A 16,688-nucleotide genomic window follows, 5' to 3' on the forward strand; every position below is an offset into this window, starting at 1 on the left:
GTTTTACAGATCTACAAAAGGAAGTATTGGGAAGAAATGGACTACACTGAAATAGAAAGGTCCAGGTAAAACACAGGAGACATAGGTCATTTTCACAGACCAAATAACGTTTTGACTCTTAATTACTTCTGCATCAGAGGATAATGACAAACCATATAAACCACAAGGAACTGAAACAAAAAGAGTAAGATGAGAAACCTGAATCCAAATATATTAACCTCACTGATACAATTTTTAAAACAAGGTATAGTATGAACAATAAAATGGCAATAAATACATTATCTATCAACAATTGAATCTAAAAATCAAAATAAACAAACAGAACAGAAACAGACTCATAGACTCAGAGAACATTTTGAAGGCTGCCATATGGGAGGGGAGAGAGGGATGGGGTGAAAAAGGTGAATGGATTTAGAAATACAAATAGGTAGTTACAGAACAGTCATGGGAATGTAAAGTACAGCACAGGGAATGTACTCAATAATATTCTAATAACTATGTATGGTGTCAGATGGGTATCAGATTTATGGGGATGATCACTTAGTAAGTTATATAATGTTTAATCACTGGTGTGTACACCTGAAATTAATATAATATTGTATGTCAACTGTAATTGAAAAATAAAAATTAATTTAAAAATAAAGTATACTACTTTGTTTGAAACATATGCTTGGTCCAATAAAAATAAAATATAACCAATTCATACTACCCATATACTTACAGTTTTATAATAAAATAGAGAACATACCAGTCAGCCTTGAAATCAAGATTATTAAAGGCACTTAGCTAAGGTTCCTTAAAATATAGTGTGATAGAGGGCAGGGTTGGGTGGATGGGAAATAAAACCACCCTCAATTACAAATTTTCACATATTCTGTCACATATTCAAACTCAATTACTTGCGTTTTAAGAGCCAGAAAAATATGATCCACTCATATTAAATGGCAGTTTAGATGAAATCAGGACCTAAAAGGAAGTGGGGGAAAAAAAAACAGGGCAGAACACAGGACACCTAGAAGACCAAGGGATTGACCTGGAACTCAGGTGCTGCCGCATCTAGCCTTTTGGTAAGCCACCTTGATACCTTCCGCTACCTCCTGTTTTCTCTGAAATCAAATGAGATTTCTTAAATTCTCTAGATTTTATGCTGATTTTTCTGCTCTCAAGAGGACAATTAAATAAGCAGTATTCTAAAGTTGGAATAAAGGCTCGTTGTTAAACTATGAAACTTCAGACTTTATCGACTCATAGTCTATTAGGACTCTTCCAACGATGCTCAGAATTAGGGTACTCATATAAACAATTAATTCATCCATATGTGTTAACTCATTGCTACATGTATAATTCATAGGAAAGCATCAGAGATAATATTAATTAGAAAAACTATTGACATAAATAGCATGCACATTACCTTTTGATAAACAATGGAACACACAAGATCCTTGACAGCAGATAAAGATAGGTCCTGAGCTTCAATGGCAACACTCTCCCGTGTAAGGCCAATTTGCAATAGAAATGAAATTGTATGCACTGAGCCTCTGGAGTTGGTGAGCGAAGGTGTACTGAAGCTTTCATTAGAGAGTCGGGCAGAGAGTCCTGTCTTAGGACTTGAACATGAAGAAGGAGCTGGAAGCACAGCAGGAAGAGTTGCAGGTAATACAGACTTCTGGGCTGATGGAGGGGAATTGTTTGCAGACATCTGCCTTTCTTTAATCTTTTAAAACAGTTGTCAATTCTTTTTCAATGGTTATGAAGAGGCTTTTAAAATCTCAGCAGGAAAAAAATGACTGTACTTTTAGATTTAGATGAAAACTTCTTTATATCCTCTTTTAAGCTACTCATGCTGATGATTCCAAGTTCTACAACTGTGAATTGAATGCACAAAAGGTCCTACTTCCCTTAATATCAGTCGTGGCTTTAGGATCACAACCAGGGATTTGGAAAGGATTTAACATCACTGAATTATCCTCATCAAAAAGGAGCTGACATTGCTTACTTTCTAAACTTCTTCATCTATTTTAAGTTCATTCTTGCCTCTCCTTTAATTTCAGAAAATACATACTGAATAAAAGATGTTTTTCTGTCAAGATGAAATCCTCCCAGTTTTTTTTTTTTTTAAAGATATTTAAGATAATCTATTCAGTACTTATCCTTTGGTTCACTGATTTGATGGGATATTTTCTCAAATGTCTACACTTTAAATCACCTTATCAAATGTCCTCATTTTCATTTTTAGGGGGGATAAATATTTCCATTATCAAGTGCAGAGGTTTTAAAATAGTACAGTCATATTTCATTTGATGAATGGGTCCATTGAGAAGAGTTGATTGTTTCTGAGATGTAGTCAGCCTGAAAGAAAAATTTTAACAACTTTTAATATTTTATACTCATTTAATATTATTTAAAAAATACAAGAATCCATATAATTTTTTAAAATGATAATCTTTGGTTATATGTTTATAATTCACTAATAAATTCTAATGGGTAGCCAGCTTTTTTTTGGTCTAGTTATCAGAGCCATTTTTTTTTTTTTTTACTGTACATATAAATTTGGGGAGAGCCTACTGCTCAAAAATATTAAAAACAATAATAATATCCCACCAATCCTCGCTAATACCTAAAATTGGAATATCAAACACTTATTTCACAAACACACAACTGAGTTATAACAGAGAAAACAGAAAAACAAAAGGAACAAAAAAGTAAAACTGACATTGTCATAGAAATAAAATATGTACCACGCAGCCATACAAAAGATATAGAATACTGTCCTAACACAAATTATGAGTATTCCTTTTTATATTAAAAGTCTAATTCTGCTAAAATATAATTCTTGACTTTCTTTGTTGACAGATTTATTTCAGAAGTCTAAGGAAGCTGGTGGGGATATACTAGACACAGTTATACAGCCAACAGGAAATGTGAAAAACATACAGTACTTATGTCAGGGACTTAGCAGAAAGTGATCTCATCATAAAAGACTTCAAAAAGTAAAAAAAAAAAAGAATACATCATTACATAAGTATCACACTTTTATAAAACGACAGTTCAAAACATAAAAAGAAGGTATGGCCCCACCCCACAATGGCTAAGGGAATCGGCTCACAACAGATGGATCTTTCTAAATTCCATCTATGTATCTGTAAACAATTCCAATGATAAAAATGAGTGAGGCATACAGTGGTTACAGAATGACTCTCTGGAGAGTAGTTAATGGGGCTAAATTAATTAGGATGAACATAACAGAACAGCAAAAACATACAGATATAGTATCAGGAATGAGAAGAAAAACTAAGGCTTGGAGCAAGAATGCTTAAAGATAACAAAAGCTTTTATAGCTACATTTAAATGAATTATTATTATCCCACCTTATATTGTACAGCACTTAAATATTACAAATGTTTCACATACTTTAACTCACAATATCTTTTTGGAATTTGTCAGGGCAAACATCATTTTTGCAGGTGACAAAACTGAAGTGCAAGCAGATAAAGCAACTTGCTCACCATGGCTATTGAGAGGTGGGGAGGGCTTCCAGACCCAAGTTTCATAAACCCTACTATTTCTTAAAGAGAACAAGGAACTGAGAGAATCACTGCTCAGAGAGGATGCAGTTAAGGTTGAGAGAGCACGTAGAGAAGGCAGAATTGCTCAACTTGTATTTTGTTTATCTTTTCTCCGTTTTTCAACTCCAGTTGTAGAAGAGCATTGAGAACTGAAACCTGAGCCTGGTGAATAAGAGACTAAAACAACTTTATGTTGAGTGTAAATCTTCAGGTCCAGATGCAATCCATTCCATATTGCTAAAGCAATAAACAAGTGTAATCACAAAGCTGACAGCTATAATCTTGGAGAAAGAGCTCAGAAAGAGAGAAATAATTGCAGCCTGGGGATGGGTCAGAGTTTCTTCAAGTCTTGTGGGCTGGAAGAGTGGGGAAGCAGATTTCAGAAGTTACAGACATATAAATTTAATATTAATCCTTAGTCAAACTGGAGACTAGGTTATGTATGAAATGGTTTTTGAATACCTAGGAAAGAATATGATTACTAGATGTCAACATGAATTCAAAGAGAATAATGTCAAATCAACTGCAGTTACATCTTGAAAAAGAATGTTTACTAGATTTCTTAGATGAAGGAAATAATAATAGCTCACAGCTACTGAGCTCTGTCTGCCAGACACTGTTCTAAGCACTTTATATGTAGTACCTCATTTAATCCTCACAACAGCACATTCTATGGTTGAGAAAACAAGAGACTTAAAGGTTATTCACCCAAGATCACACAATTGACAAAGCAAGAAAAAATAGTGTATTCTGGCCAAAACAGTATTCAAGATGGTTTTCCATGTGACTTCTGTAAATATGTTACTTGAGTGTGACTTGGATAAGTTTGCTGCTCTATATTAACTCAGATGAGAGAAATCCTTAGGGAGTGCCTTGGAAGAGTGTCCTTGGCCCTATATTGTATTTTATTATTTATCAAATAAAGAGATAGAAGAAATGCTTATAAAAACCAAGATTCTACAGTCTGGGAGAAATAAACTAAAATTTTGGTAAAGTATAACAATGATGAGTGTAAAGCTTTGCATTTAGTTTCAAAAAGTTAAATGTGCAGGGGTGGAGGTGGAAGAGGGTATAAAGGGGATAAATGGTAATGAAAAAATACAATAATAAAATAAAATATTTTTAAAAAGTTAAATCGGCAGTATAGAAATTGAGAAATGATGACTTAGAACCCATTAATAAGAAGAGTATAACAGGAACTGCTAATAGAATGGGTGACTAAAAGAACTATTGCAAACCTAAACCCTCAGGATACCAAGAATACATCAGCATTGATGTGTATACTGGTTGCCAGTCAGCCTACTTTACCACTGTATTTATTTCTACAGCCCATATTTTTTAGAGCTTTATTGATTTTTTAATTAAAATTTTTCTTATCCTCAACAGAGGACATTTTTTCATTGCTTTTAGAGAGGGAGTGAAGGAGAGGGAAAAGAAGAGGGAGGGAGGGAGGGAGGGAGGGAGAGAGAGAGAGAGAGAGAGAGAGAGAGAAACATTGATTGGTTGCCTCCATAAGTGCCCTGACTGGGGCTCGAACCTGCCACCTGAGTATGTGCTCTGACTGGGGATCGAACCCAAAACCTTTTGGTTTATAGGACAACTGAGCCACACCGGCCAGGACAAAGCTATACTGAATTTTAGAAATAAGATAATGGTGAACAACGTCATGTGACAAAAATATGCTTAACAAAATCAAATAGAATAATGGTCTTCAAATATTTGACAAGGTGTTCAGTTTTATTCAGCATCACTGCAGAGGGCAGAAGTCAAATGAAGACAGCAGCACTACTAACTTACCTCACAGGTTGTTGTGAGGACTGAGCTATGGCATGTAAAGTACCTACAACAGCACCTGGCTCACAGTAAGTACTCAGCAAGTTCTAACAATTTTCACAGCGTTTAGAGGAAGGAATTAACAATTAAGCTCCTACTTTATGCTAAATAATTAAATCAAGATATGATACTTCATTGAACTTTTACAACAACCCTAAGAGGTTTGTTTAATTCTATTTCACATAAAAGAAATCAGTTTAGGAGAAAATGTTGCTTGTCCATGACTATATAGCTAGTAAATGATGGAACTGCAATTCAAACAAAAGTTTCCCAGATTCCAAAACCCGTGTTCTTTCTACTATCCCATCCCACCTCCAACAACCCAACAATGGGACAGGTTTTTTCGTGAGGTAATGAGCTCCTTAACATACCTGACTCATTAGTTTCAAAAAGCTGAACTGTCATTAAAATAGTAGTAAAATATTTATGAATAATACCATATGCAGGTTAAATGCTATCAAATACAAGATACTGCTGTGTTCAATAATTAACTTATTCTTGATAGCTATCTCCCCACTAAACTTCCATTTTATTATACCTGTTAAAATTAGCCAAATAACAGTAATTGTCTAGTAATACAATCGACTAATTAATTAGGATTATTGATAACTATTAATAAACTATGTAAATGTTATACTTTTGAACAAAAAATATTTCTTAAAGTTTCAGCATGAACACAAATAGAATATATTAAGTGAGCTGTCATATTAGCTTCTGCCCACTCATCCCATCTGGTTTTTCCTCTCCCTGTTTTGTTTCATGGAACTCTGATTTGCTCTACAAGATGTAGGGTGCAAAGTATTAAAACTAAATATAAAAAAAAATCTAAAAGCTCTAATTAATTTTGTCTTTATGCCTCAGTTAGAAAACTGAGACAATAGTACACATCTTACTAATTTATAAATTATACATCAATTAGAGAGAGGCTTCTAACATCTGTGAATTGGCAAGCATTTCTAATATGTTTATTTGGAACATATTGAACATTCTTTGGGGGAGTTTTCTGTCACATATACCATTCAAATGAGGTCATATAATCTGTCACCACTGCTGAAGGAATAAAAAGATAGGCTATCTTGAGCCCAACCTGCCCTATTATTACAGTGAAGATAAAAAGAAGACCCTGGAGTTTAGGAGACTTAACATTGCAAGTCGATCTCTCTCCCTCACCTCCCCACAACTGGTACATTATCTCTTAGCAAAGCATCTAACTAGAAGAAGCTCTAACAGCAGCATTTTTATTCAACAAATATTTGCTGAGTGCCCGTTATTTGCCAGACTGTTAAGAGACACTGGAGTTAGACAGCAGTGACCAAAACAGACATGGCTACTGCTCTTTTTGGAGCTTACAGTGTGATGTGGGCCATATGCATTACATAAATAGTCACATAAATAGCAAGGTAATTACAAATTATAGAAGTGACATGACTGAGTTAATACTAAGAGGACCTAATGTCAACTGGGGTCTCAGGCAAGGTGCGCCTTTAAGGAAGTGGTATTTAAGCTGAGACCTAAGGGATGAGTAGGAGTCAGGGAAGCAGAGAATGAAGCAAAGAGGATTCCAGGAAGACAAAACAAATACTTCAAAAGGAAGCTCTTTATTTAGTTTAGCCACTGTTCTTTTTGTACTCAGTAAAGGCTAAAGTGAAAAGGTAGTGCTTTTTCTATTCAGAATAGCACAATATTTACCATGACTCTCTACCAGTAATGGGTTTTTCTGGTTCAATTTAGTTTGTGTTAGGAATGTTAATGATGGAGTCCTTTTTTTTCCTCCTATTGATATGTACAAGTATTCTTTCAGCATGTAAAAAAGCATGCGGCCTTTTTTAATGCAATACTGACCAGTGTTCTGAAGTCAATGTCCATGTTTTGCCTTGATCTAGGCTTGACTTTGCTTAATAATCCTGATGCTGTATTTACTTTGCATATTATATAAAGATATTCAAACAATGTCATTGGTTTTAAAAAAAAATTTTTATTTATTTATTTTAGAGAGAGTGGAAGGGAGGGAGAAAGAGAGAGACAGGAACGCCAATGTGTAAGAGAAACATCTATTGGTTGCCTCTCGTGCGCCCCCAACTGGGGACCTGGCCCACAACCCAGGGACGTACCCTGACTGGGAATGGAACCAGTTACCTTTTGGTTCGCAGGCCGGCACTCAATCCACTGAGCCACACCAGCCAGGGCTGTTGTTGGTCATGTGCCCCCAACTGGGGACCTGGCCCACAACCCATGCATGTGCCCTGACTGGGAATGGAACTAGTGACCTTTTGGTTTGCAGGCGGCCCTCAATCCACTGAGCCACACCAGCCAAGGCTGTTGTTGGTTTTTAAAAAGCAGTTTGGTCCTGGCTGGTGTGGCTCACTTGGCTGGGCATTGTCCCGCAAAGTGAAGGGTCACCTCATCGATTCCCAGTCAGGGCACATGCCTGAGTTGAGTGTTCGGTCCCAGGTCAAGAGGACTGATTGATGTTCCCCCTTTATGTCAGTGTTTCTCTCCCTCTTTCACCCTTCCTTCCCCTCTCGCTAAAAATAAATTAGTAAAATTAAAAAATAATAAATAAAAAGCATCGTTTGTAGTGATCCTTACATCTATTTATGTATTTTCAAAAATATAACTATTACCTTAGATTAATATACTACCACTTCTGCTAAGAGGTCAGCATTTGACTAAATTGTTGCCACTAAACTTCTGCTCTGGTGGAGCAAGGGGTATTTGAATCTCTGTCTTTCCACTGTCAAGATAACCTAAAGGGTGCTCGCCAGGTCTGCCCTCTGCTCAGGCACTGAAATGTTTATCCAGTAATAAGATTATGACTGTCTGTCTGGCAATGTGGGGCTTGAAGGACCTTCATCACCAATCTTTGCGTCAGTGGGATCTAAGAAACCTGACTGGCTGATAGCTGATGAGCAAATTTCGCTCACATACTGCCACTATAAACAAATCACATAAGTGGAGAAAACATTTTTCTACTCTGAAATTAAAATTAAAGCATCTCCCAAGGACATTACCTCTGTTTTTCACTAATGAGACAACTGCTCCAAAGAGGCACACATATAAGTTCAATGTGAATTACATAATAGGAGAGACTATGAGCACAGAAAATTGTGGATCATAAGCATGATTATTACTAAATAAAATTAAAACTTGTATTAGTAAATAATTTCCCCATATTGCAAGTTCTGTAAAAGGAGCCTCTTTTAAAAATGAGCGATTAAATCCAAAATCATAAGATTTTCATCTTTAGAATGTCCTTTTAAAAATAAGGAAGAAACTGTCCCTAAGAAAAGTGCATTTAAATGACCATTATTCATTTTTTCCTGTATGTGACTTTTTCAATTCTTACATAATTTTTAAAATTTAATACCTCCAAACTTGATCAAGCTCTTTTTTGTTTCAGTGTGGCCATGTTTAAAGTAACAATAATCCAGTAAGAGAGAAACTTCTATGTTAAAGAGCTCACCTGGTGAAACTGAACGCTTATAAAGTCTGTGTATTTAAAAGACCCACTACTACCTGGGATGCCTAAAAAATTAAATTTCAAGATATAAACCAGTCAACATTCTTGAATTTGAGTCACCTAAAAAGTTAAATGCTTTATACCAAACCCTTAAACCTAAGGCGGAAACTGCCTTGTCAAATACTCCAAGCTCATCAGATCACGTCTATATTACCTACTGAAGCGACACCTTCCAGGAAGGCTCCTGTGACACTTTTTAAATACTTTGTAACTTCTTTTTGTCTGACTTTCCAAGCTTGTTCTCAATCCAGATCCTAACAGGGGCGTAGGAAAAAGATTCTTTATAATGTCAAACTGGCCTAGACCTGCCCAGGGTACTTGATGGGCGCCTTTAGCAGCAAATCCATAGGTTATTTCCAGCCCTCACTGCAGCAGAAGTTGGTACGTTTGACCTAAGCAAAATCAGTGGCTCAAAAGGTAAGAAAGAATCGCACAGCATTAAGTACCAAGAAGAAGCAGTAAAACGATAACACGGTAGTAACATTATCTAGGGTACAAATGAAGGCATCCCCAAGTTTTTGTTTAAGGCTAGAGCTCATTAAGTCTGGGTCGTACGAAGTAGCAGTTCGGGGAGTAATTTATCCTTTTTAATCAAAGATGACACTGATAGTCTTATTTCCTGTGGGGCTGGGTGTGGCTGAAGAGACAGTTACGTCCAAGCCATCAATCTGTGTACGGAAAAGTCTGCTTGTCTCACACACGCCTGTCACTTGATTTATATTCGTGCCTGCAGTCGGCAGGGCCTATGCTGCTGATGGCGATGACTTCCAACAATATATCCAACAGGCAACCGAGGGATATGGGGTTCTTCTTATTGCTCAAAAAACAGTTGAAGACCTCAATGTTTCATCTTAAGAAAAACCTCCCGGGGGTCAGAACAACTCGGAGCAGCAATGCAGCAACTTGCAAAACTAAACCGAGTGAGAAAACTGGGGTGGGGGCTTACGTTCTCTAAGCACCATTTACTCACCCCTTGGAGACGCGTACCAGGCAAAGTGATGAAAAGAAAAGAAAGAGGCTCCTCCAAAATTCCGCAGCGTGACCGGCGCCGCTCTGGCGTCGGGAGATACTTTTGGAACCCGGGAACAGATCGTGACCGTGGGGCCGGGCGCGGTGGTCGTCTGCGGAGCGCGAGTCCAAGTTGGCCTCCGCGCCCACGCCGGAACTTGGCCTCCTCTGGCGGCCGCGCCGGCGCCCCCAATCGCCGCGGCGCCCACCGCCCGCGCCTCCCGCAGCGCGCTCCGCCAACTTCCCGCCCAGCCCCGGCGGCCGCCGCCCAGCCCCGCGCGGGGTCCTTATCCCGCTGCACCGCCGCCGCGCGCCGCCGCGCGGGGGGCTGGGAGAGGGGCCGCCTTCGCCTCACCCGACGGGCCGCGAGAACAAAGCGGCGGCCGCGGCGGCGCTAACTTTTTCGCTGTCTGTTCCGCGCTCCCTGAGGCGACTACTTACCGAGGCGGGCTCGGCCGGTCGAGAGAAACTCCGCGCCCGCCAGCGTTCGGGTCTCGGACTAGGCGCCAGTGAAGCTTCACGCGCCTCGTACGATCCCGCTCGCTGCAAGAACCCCTTCCTCCCTCCTCTTTTATCCCTCTTCCCTCCTCCCTCCTCCCCCGTCCCCGTCCCGTCCTGAGGCCCGAGGGCGGGGGGCCCGGGCGTGCGGGGCGGGGGCGCGCGAGGGGCGGGGGCGGGCGGCCAGCGCGGAGCCTGCCGGGAGCTGTAGTTTCCCGGCGGGCGCGAGCGGGTGGCAGTCGCGCGTGGGCGTCCCCCGGGGTCTACACTCGGCGTAGGGGCAGGGGGACCCCAGGGTTTTGGGGGGCTCGTGCTACACCCTCCATGGCTAGGGCATCTCTGTGAGAGCGGGGAGGCAGCGGGGCGCGACCGTGTATTTAAACCAGTTACACACTGTGCTGGATACCAGTCATTGCTACCTAACTGCCTTTTTCTCTTTTGTCGTCCCCTCTGACAGAGGCGACGGTGGCAGGGAAACTAGAGGTAACACCTTGCACTGGGGACTTGTAAGGGGTCCACAGCAGAGAGCAGTTCCCATCCTGAGGTTATCTTCTCCCTGCTCCCCAAATTTCCCTCCCTCTTGCTTTCCCTCCAGGTGGCCGCTGGGCAGCGCCCCAGGACTTTCCACACCTAGGCAGATGCGTCCAGAGCTCTTCACCTGAAGCAAGCAGAGTGGCTACATTCAGTGTGTTTTGCGTTTCCTACTTGGCCATCTCTAAATTCGAGTGTGTACCCCTACGATTAAAGTGAAGTGCAGTCACGAATCAGGAACCCAGGCAGGCGTCCACCTGCTTGCAAGCAAGGTGGCAATGTCGGGCGAGTGGGGTGGAGGTGGAACTCCGGATGAGGACCTAGAAGGAAACTACGCTATGTATTCAATTACAGATGTTTCATGTTGGAGAAGCTTGAGCAGCTCACAGCCGTTGTCCCAGAAACGACCTAATTCTTCTTATGTCAAAATGTTATCCCGAAAGTACTTCAGTAAAATGTATTGAAACAAACGATGGGCTACAGTCAAGCAGCCTTCCATCCTCAATCAGAGGTCAAGAGGGCAGTTTTTGAGACTAGAAAGAAAAGAAAAGTTAAGTAGATCCCTACATTTTATACCAAGTCATCAATCTTAATGACTGCTCTAGGATTTAAAGTTCATAAATGGGAATTTTAAAATAATTTATATTGAAGATGGGACAAGTAAAATTGTGCATAATGCTGATACTACTCTGAAGCTATGTTTTTCAAAAGTCGTTTCTGAAACATTTTCAGGGGTGGGAAGCTTCTAAATGTCTCACATCCAGTACTATCTATCTAATTCAATCTAATCATATTTTATATTTTGTCTTGTCCTGCCATTCTTTCGATGTAAAATTGAAAGGAAATTCATGTTTGCATTATTTTTATTTTTTAAAGAACGTTGTTACCTAACTTTGCCTTTTTCTTCCTTCCACTTCCCAATAGATGTTTTAGTCCAGCCCCAAATATCCTCTCTCAGCAAGATTCCCAGGACCTCATTGGAGCTGTTTACAGCCAGTCCCATCTCACGAGTGACTTCCATTTTCTCTCGTGGTCCTTAAAGAGACAGATGTTATTCTCCTAGAAGTAACTTTTCTAAACGAATCAAGCTGCTATTATATAAAGATGTAAAGACTTGTGTTTATGTGTGAGAATTCCACATAACACCTCTTTTCTTTATTTGCATTTATGTTTAGCTTTATATAATTTACCATTTGATTATGTACTGTTAAAATATGCATATATTTGCAAATATATTTGCATATCTAAAATATATGTGCAGATATATTATAATTACAGTGTGTGTGTTAAGGAAGGTTCGACTCAAAGAAGGATTAGAAAAATCTGATAACTAGAAGGAGAAGTTATGACATATGCTCTACTTAGGATTTCATTTGATGTCCTAAAAGTTAAAATTCAGGTAATTGGCAATAAAAATCCAATTATCTTCCTCATTCCCTGCAATTCCTGTTTATTTTTGTGGTTGCAAAATATGTTTCTCCAACAAAGAGAAGGTAACATGTACATATGCTTCTGGATCTCAATTGAGTATGAATGAAAAAAATCTCTCTTTTGAAACACTATAAACTTATTGTAATACATTTAAAAAGCCAAACAAAGGTGCTACCTGGATAGGGAACCAATACTAGAATTAATTTTCACACCAGCACTGACCAGAGCAGAGGAGTTAGGGAAGTGGGCTCCTTCATGTAAAGTCTGGAAACTATACCAGTCCTCAAAAGCCAATGGGAAGGGAAGGGTTGGGATGGGACTTTGAAGACAGAGTCCAACCTAGGCTCTGCCATTTAGTAGTTGTATGTTACTTAATCTCACTAAGAATCTATTTCCTTACCTGTGAAATGAGGGGAGATAATTACTTACCCCATAGGGTTGTATGAGAATTAAATGAAAGAAAAAAAAAAAGTGCATCCTAACTCACTACACATATAACAGGCATTAAAGGTAGTCTGCCTGAGTATGAGTCGTCATTCCACTGTTTAATAAACTGAGTGACCATAAATAGGTTAACTTCTATGTGCTTCTGTCTCATCATCAGTTAACTTAAATTATAGTAGCCCTTACCCCATGGATTGTATACGGACTAAATGAGATAACACGTGGGAAACATTTTTAAAAATTCATGCGGTGAACGCTCAATAAATGTTAGCTATTACCATTCACATTAAAGAGTTATAGCTTTCTAGGTCTCCAATCTCCTCCTGTCCTGGCAACACAGAGAAAGAAAAGTTACTAAGTTTGATTCTATGAAAGGAAATTTAAAATAATCACAAAGTGTTAAAAAAAAAAAAAAAAAAAAACCAAACAGGAATCCCTTTGGTCATAGAACAAATTCATTTTCACTTTTCAAAGGAAGATCCTACTACACAGATCCTCAATTGATCAGAAACCATCACCACAACATTTTCTACACTAATAGCTTCAAGTGTTCTTGTGCAGGAAAAATCCTTAAATGGTTTTGTGTTTGTTGGTTTTATTACTATTATACCTAGTCAGACTAGAATGACCTGAGCATTTTACTATAATTTGTGACCTGATCATACACCTCAAATTTAAAAATCTGAAGTATCACTAGAAAGAAATCTGATTTTATAACACTAGCCTTCAAATTGTCTCAAAGTTCCTTAAATGATGATGGAGTTTTTAGCTGAAGGCTAACTGATGTCAAGTTAGTTTGTCTTATTGCCTAGATTTCCCTTGAAACTTTGCAGTCTTTGATGTATTGATTCGATAATCATTTCTGAGAAGCTACTATGTATGTGATAGATCTACAGGTTAAAAAACATGTCAGGAACCTAAAGTTTATTAAATAGGATATGTGAAAATCTCTAATACAGAGAAGAGAGTAGAAGGCAAAATAAATAGTTAGCAGATGTCAGAGAAGTACAAGACATACCCCTGACCTGGGGATGGCTAAATGGATGGAAAAAGATAATTTTAGCCAGGCTTTGAAGATAGAGTAGGATTTGGAAATATGGGGGAGAAGAATGAGAAATAAAAGAAAATTCTAGGTGGAAGCAACAATGAGCAAAGGCACATAGGTATAAAAACATGGGCACATTTGTGAACCATATAGTTCAGTTAGGTTGAGCCATTCTTCAGTTTCTAAAAATCGAGATACAATTTACAATTTATAAAGTTCACCCTTTGAAAGTATGCGATTTACTGGTTTTTAGTGTATTTTTAAAGTTACACAATACCACACTAATTTGGGAATAATTTTATCACCCCCCCAAAGAAACCCCATTCCCTATAGCAATTGCTTTCCATTACCCCCCAAAGTGGCCAGCCCACCCAGTGGGCTCCCATTGCAGTCAGAGGTGCTTGCAGGCACCTCAATGGTGAGTATGAAGGGGATACTGGCAAGGCACCTGCTCTATCTGCTATGTATGGCTTCAACCTCCATCTTACAACTCTGTATCTATAGCCTTGATCTCTTTCTGTAACCACTTGAATGTCCCACAGAAAGATCACAAAGTCAACATGACCCTAACTGAACTCATCTTTTCTTCTTCCAATACGTTTTTCCAATCTTAGTGCATAGTACCACCATGTGTTTAGTCGTCCAAGACGGAAACTTCTTGGTCAGCTTAAACTCCTTTTCCCTTGTTCTGTAAATCTAATTGGTGACTGAATCCCATCAGTTTCATACCATCGGTTTCCTGTGTTGTATACTCTTTCTTATCTTTTCCACTATTACCATCTTCCTTCAGGTCTTTTATTGTCTCGCCTGACTTACTGAAATGATGATCTAAGAGACTTCCCTGCCTTGACTCATCTCTTCTTTAATCCACTCTCCACTTTGCCACCAGAATGACAGTTCTAAAATGTAAAATTGATCCTATGACTGATTCCCTGAGCCTAAAATCCTTCACTTGCTAACCAATGCCTTTCTTGTGCTGACTTAAGAGCATGGTTTGCCCCCTTCAGTGTGCCCCTTCCTGCTTTCTCATATTGCTAACCCCCATTCTTCACATATGTAAACCCTCAAGCAGTGGTGGATTTCTGATAGTTTGCAACTGCGCTTTTGCTCATGCAGTACCTGTCTCCCTCTTTTCCACCCGGTAAACAAGTCAAACTCACTTCATTCAAGTTGTCTTCTGTGATGCCTTTCCTGTCCACTTCAGGCCTGATAGGAATAATCATTCCTTTCTCTGTGCTCTGGATGTGGTACTTCCATATCACCTGTGACACCTCTTTGCATACTCTCTCTTTTACTGAACTGTAAGCTCTTTGAGAGCAAGAGGTCATATCTAATTCAACATCACATCCCTGGCAGAGTGTCTTGCAGTCTTAGTTCTCCCCTGACATGGTTGAACACTAGAAGTTTGGGAGTCATTGCATAGGGTGGAGAATGAAACTGTGGAAAGGAATAAATCACCCTACAGGAAGACAAGGGGCAAGAATTGCATTCATTGAGGCTGTATTGTGCTGAAGGATGCAGGATTCCATGTTTGACTCCAGAGTCTCTGCACTTTTCACTAATCATATAAGTACCAAAGAAGGCCTATTCTATTTGACTCTGATGGGATGGGTGTCAGGAGAAGATAGTGGGCCAAAGCCAAACTGCAATAAATTGAAGAGGTAAATGGAAGATGAGAAAACAACGTAGAGAGTACACCGCTGGTTCTCAGATTTTCAGATTTTGAGGACCAATGTATTTACAAAATATTGGAGATTTGAGTGGCTAACTTCTTGTTTTGCCAATTGAGAACATTAAAATAAAGCAAGACTTCAAGCCCTGGTGGATGTGGCTCAGTTGGTTTGGCATCGTCCTGCAAATGGAAAGGTCATAGGTTTGATTCCTGGTCAGGACACACGCCTGGTTTTCAGGTTGGTTCCCAGTTGGGGCATGTGCAAGAGGCAACCAATTCATGTTTCTCTCTCACATCAATGTTCCTCTCCCTCTTGTTCTCCCTCTGTTTCCCTTTCTCTAGAATCAATAGAGAAAAAAATCTTTAAAAAAAATGCAAGACCTCAAAATCACTAATCGTTAAGAAAATGCAAATCAAAACCTTTACAAGATCACACCTCACATTCATCAGGATAGCTATGATCAAAAAACAGAATAAAAACAAGCGTTGGGAGGATTGTGAAGAAGTTGGAACCATATGCACAGTAGCTAGGAATGTAAAATGGTACAGCTGGTATGGAAAACAGTATAGCAGTTCCTCAAAAATTAAAAATAGAATTATCATATGGTTCAGCAATTCCACTTCTGGGTATATGAGTATATCCAAAAGAATTGAAAGCAAAGTCTTGAAAAGGTATTTGTACACCCATGTTCATAGCAACATATGCCGCTCAAGTATCTGTCCATCAGTGGATGAATGGATGAGCAAAATATGGTGTATACATACAATGGAACATTACTCAATCTTAAAAAGGAAGGAAATTCTGATACATGCTGCAACATAAATGAATATTGAGGGAATCATGTTAAATGAAATAAGCCAGTCACAAAAAGATAAATACTGTTTTATATGAGGCACCTGAAATGGTCAAATACATAAGAGACAGAAAGTAGAACAGCAGTTGCCAAGGGCTGGAAGGAAGAGGGAATAGGGAGTTATTATTTAACGGGTGTAGAGTTTCAGTCTTGCCAGATGACAAGGGTTCTGGATGCCAATGGTGTTGGTGGTTGTACACCAATATGAATATATTTAATGTCACTAAACTGTACTCTTAAAATGGTTAAGATGATAAATTTTATGTATATTTTACCACAATTGAAC

General features: G+C 39.1%; 1 protein-coding gene across 2 annotated transcripts in view; it reads right to left on the reverse strand.

Annotated features, from left to right (window-relative positions):
• PRKD3 (protein kinase D3) overlaps positions 1–10,505 on the reverse strand; it is a 61,006-nt gene extending 50,501 nt beyond the window's left edge. Inside the window, exons 1-3 of one of the 2 annotated variants that reach the window (XM_090281168.1) lie at positions 10,369–10,505; positions 9,890–10,040; positions 1,412–2,349 (exon numbers count right to left, since the gene is read on the reverse strand). In XM_090281168.1, the coding sequence (XP_090137294.1) occupies positions 1,412–1,699 (288 nt within the window). In that variant the 5' untranslated portion in view covers positions 1,700–2,349; positions 9,890–10,040; positions 10,369–10,505. The remainder of the gene's footprint in view (positions 1–1,411; positions 2,350–9,889; positions 10,041–10,368) is intronic. The other variant, XM_090281167.1, reaches the window with a different exon arrangement.
• Between the last annotated feature and the right edge of the window lie 6,183 nt (positions 10,506–16,688).

The sequence above is a fragment of the Furipterus horrens genome, unplaced genomic scaffold (genome assembly GCF_987537825.1).
Source record: "Furipterus horrens unplaced genomic scaffold, mFurHor1.1.pri manual_scaffold_6, whole genome shotgun sequence".
In the NCBI taxonomy this organism is placed as follows: Eukaryota; Metazoa; Chordata; class Mammalia; order Chiroptera; family Furipteridae; genus Furipterus; species Furipterus horrens.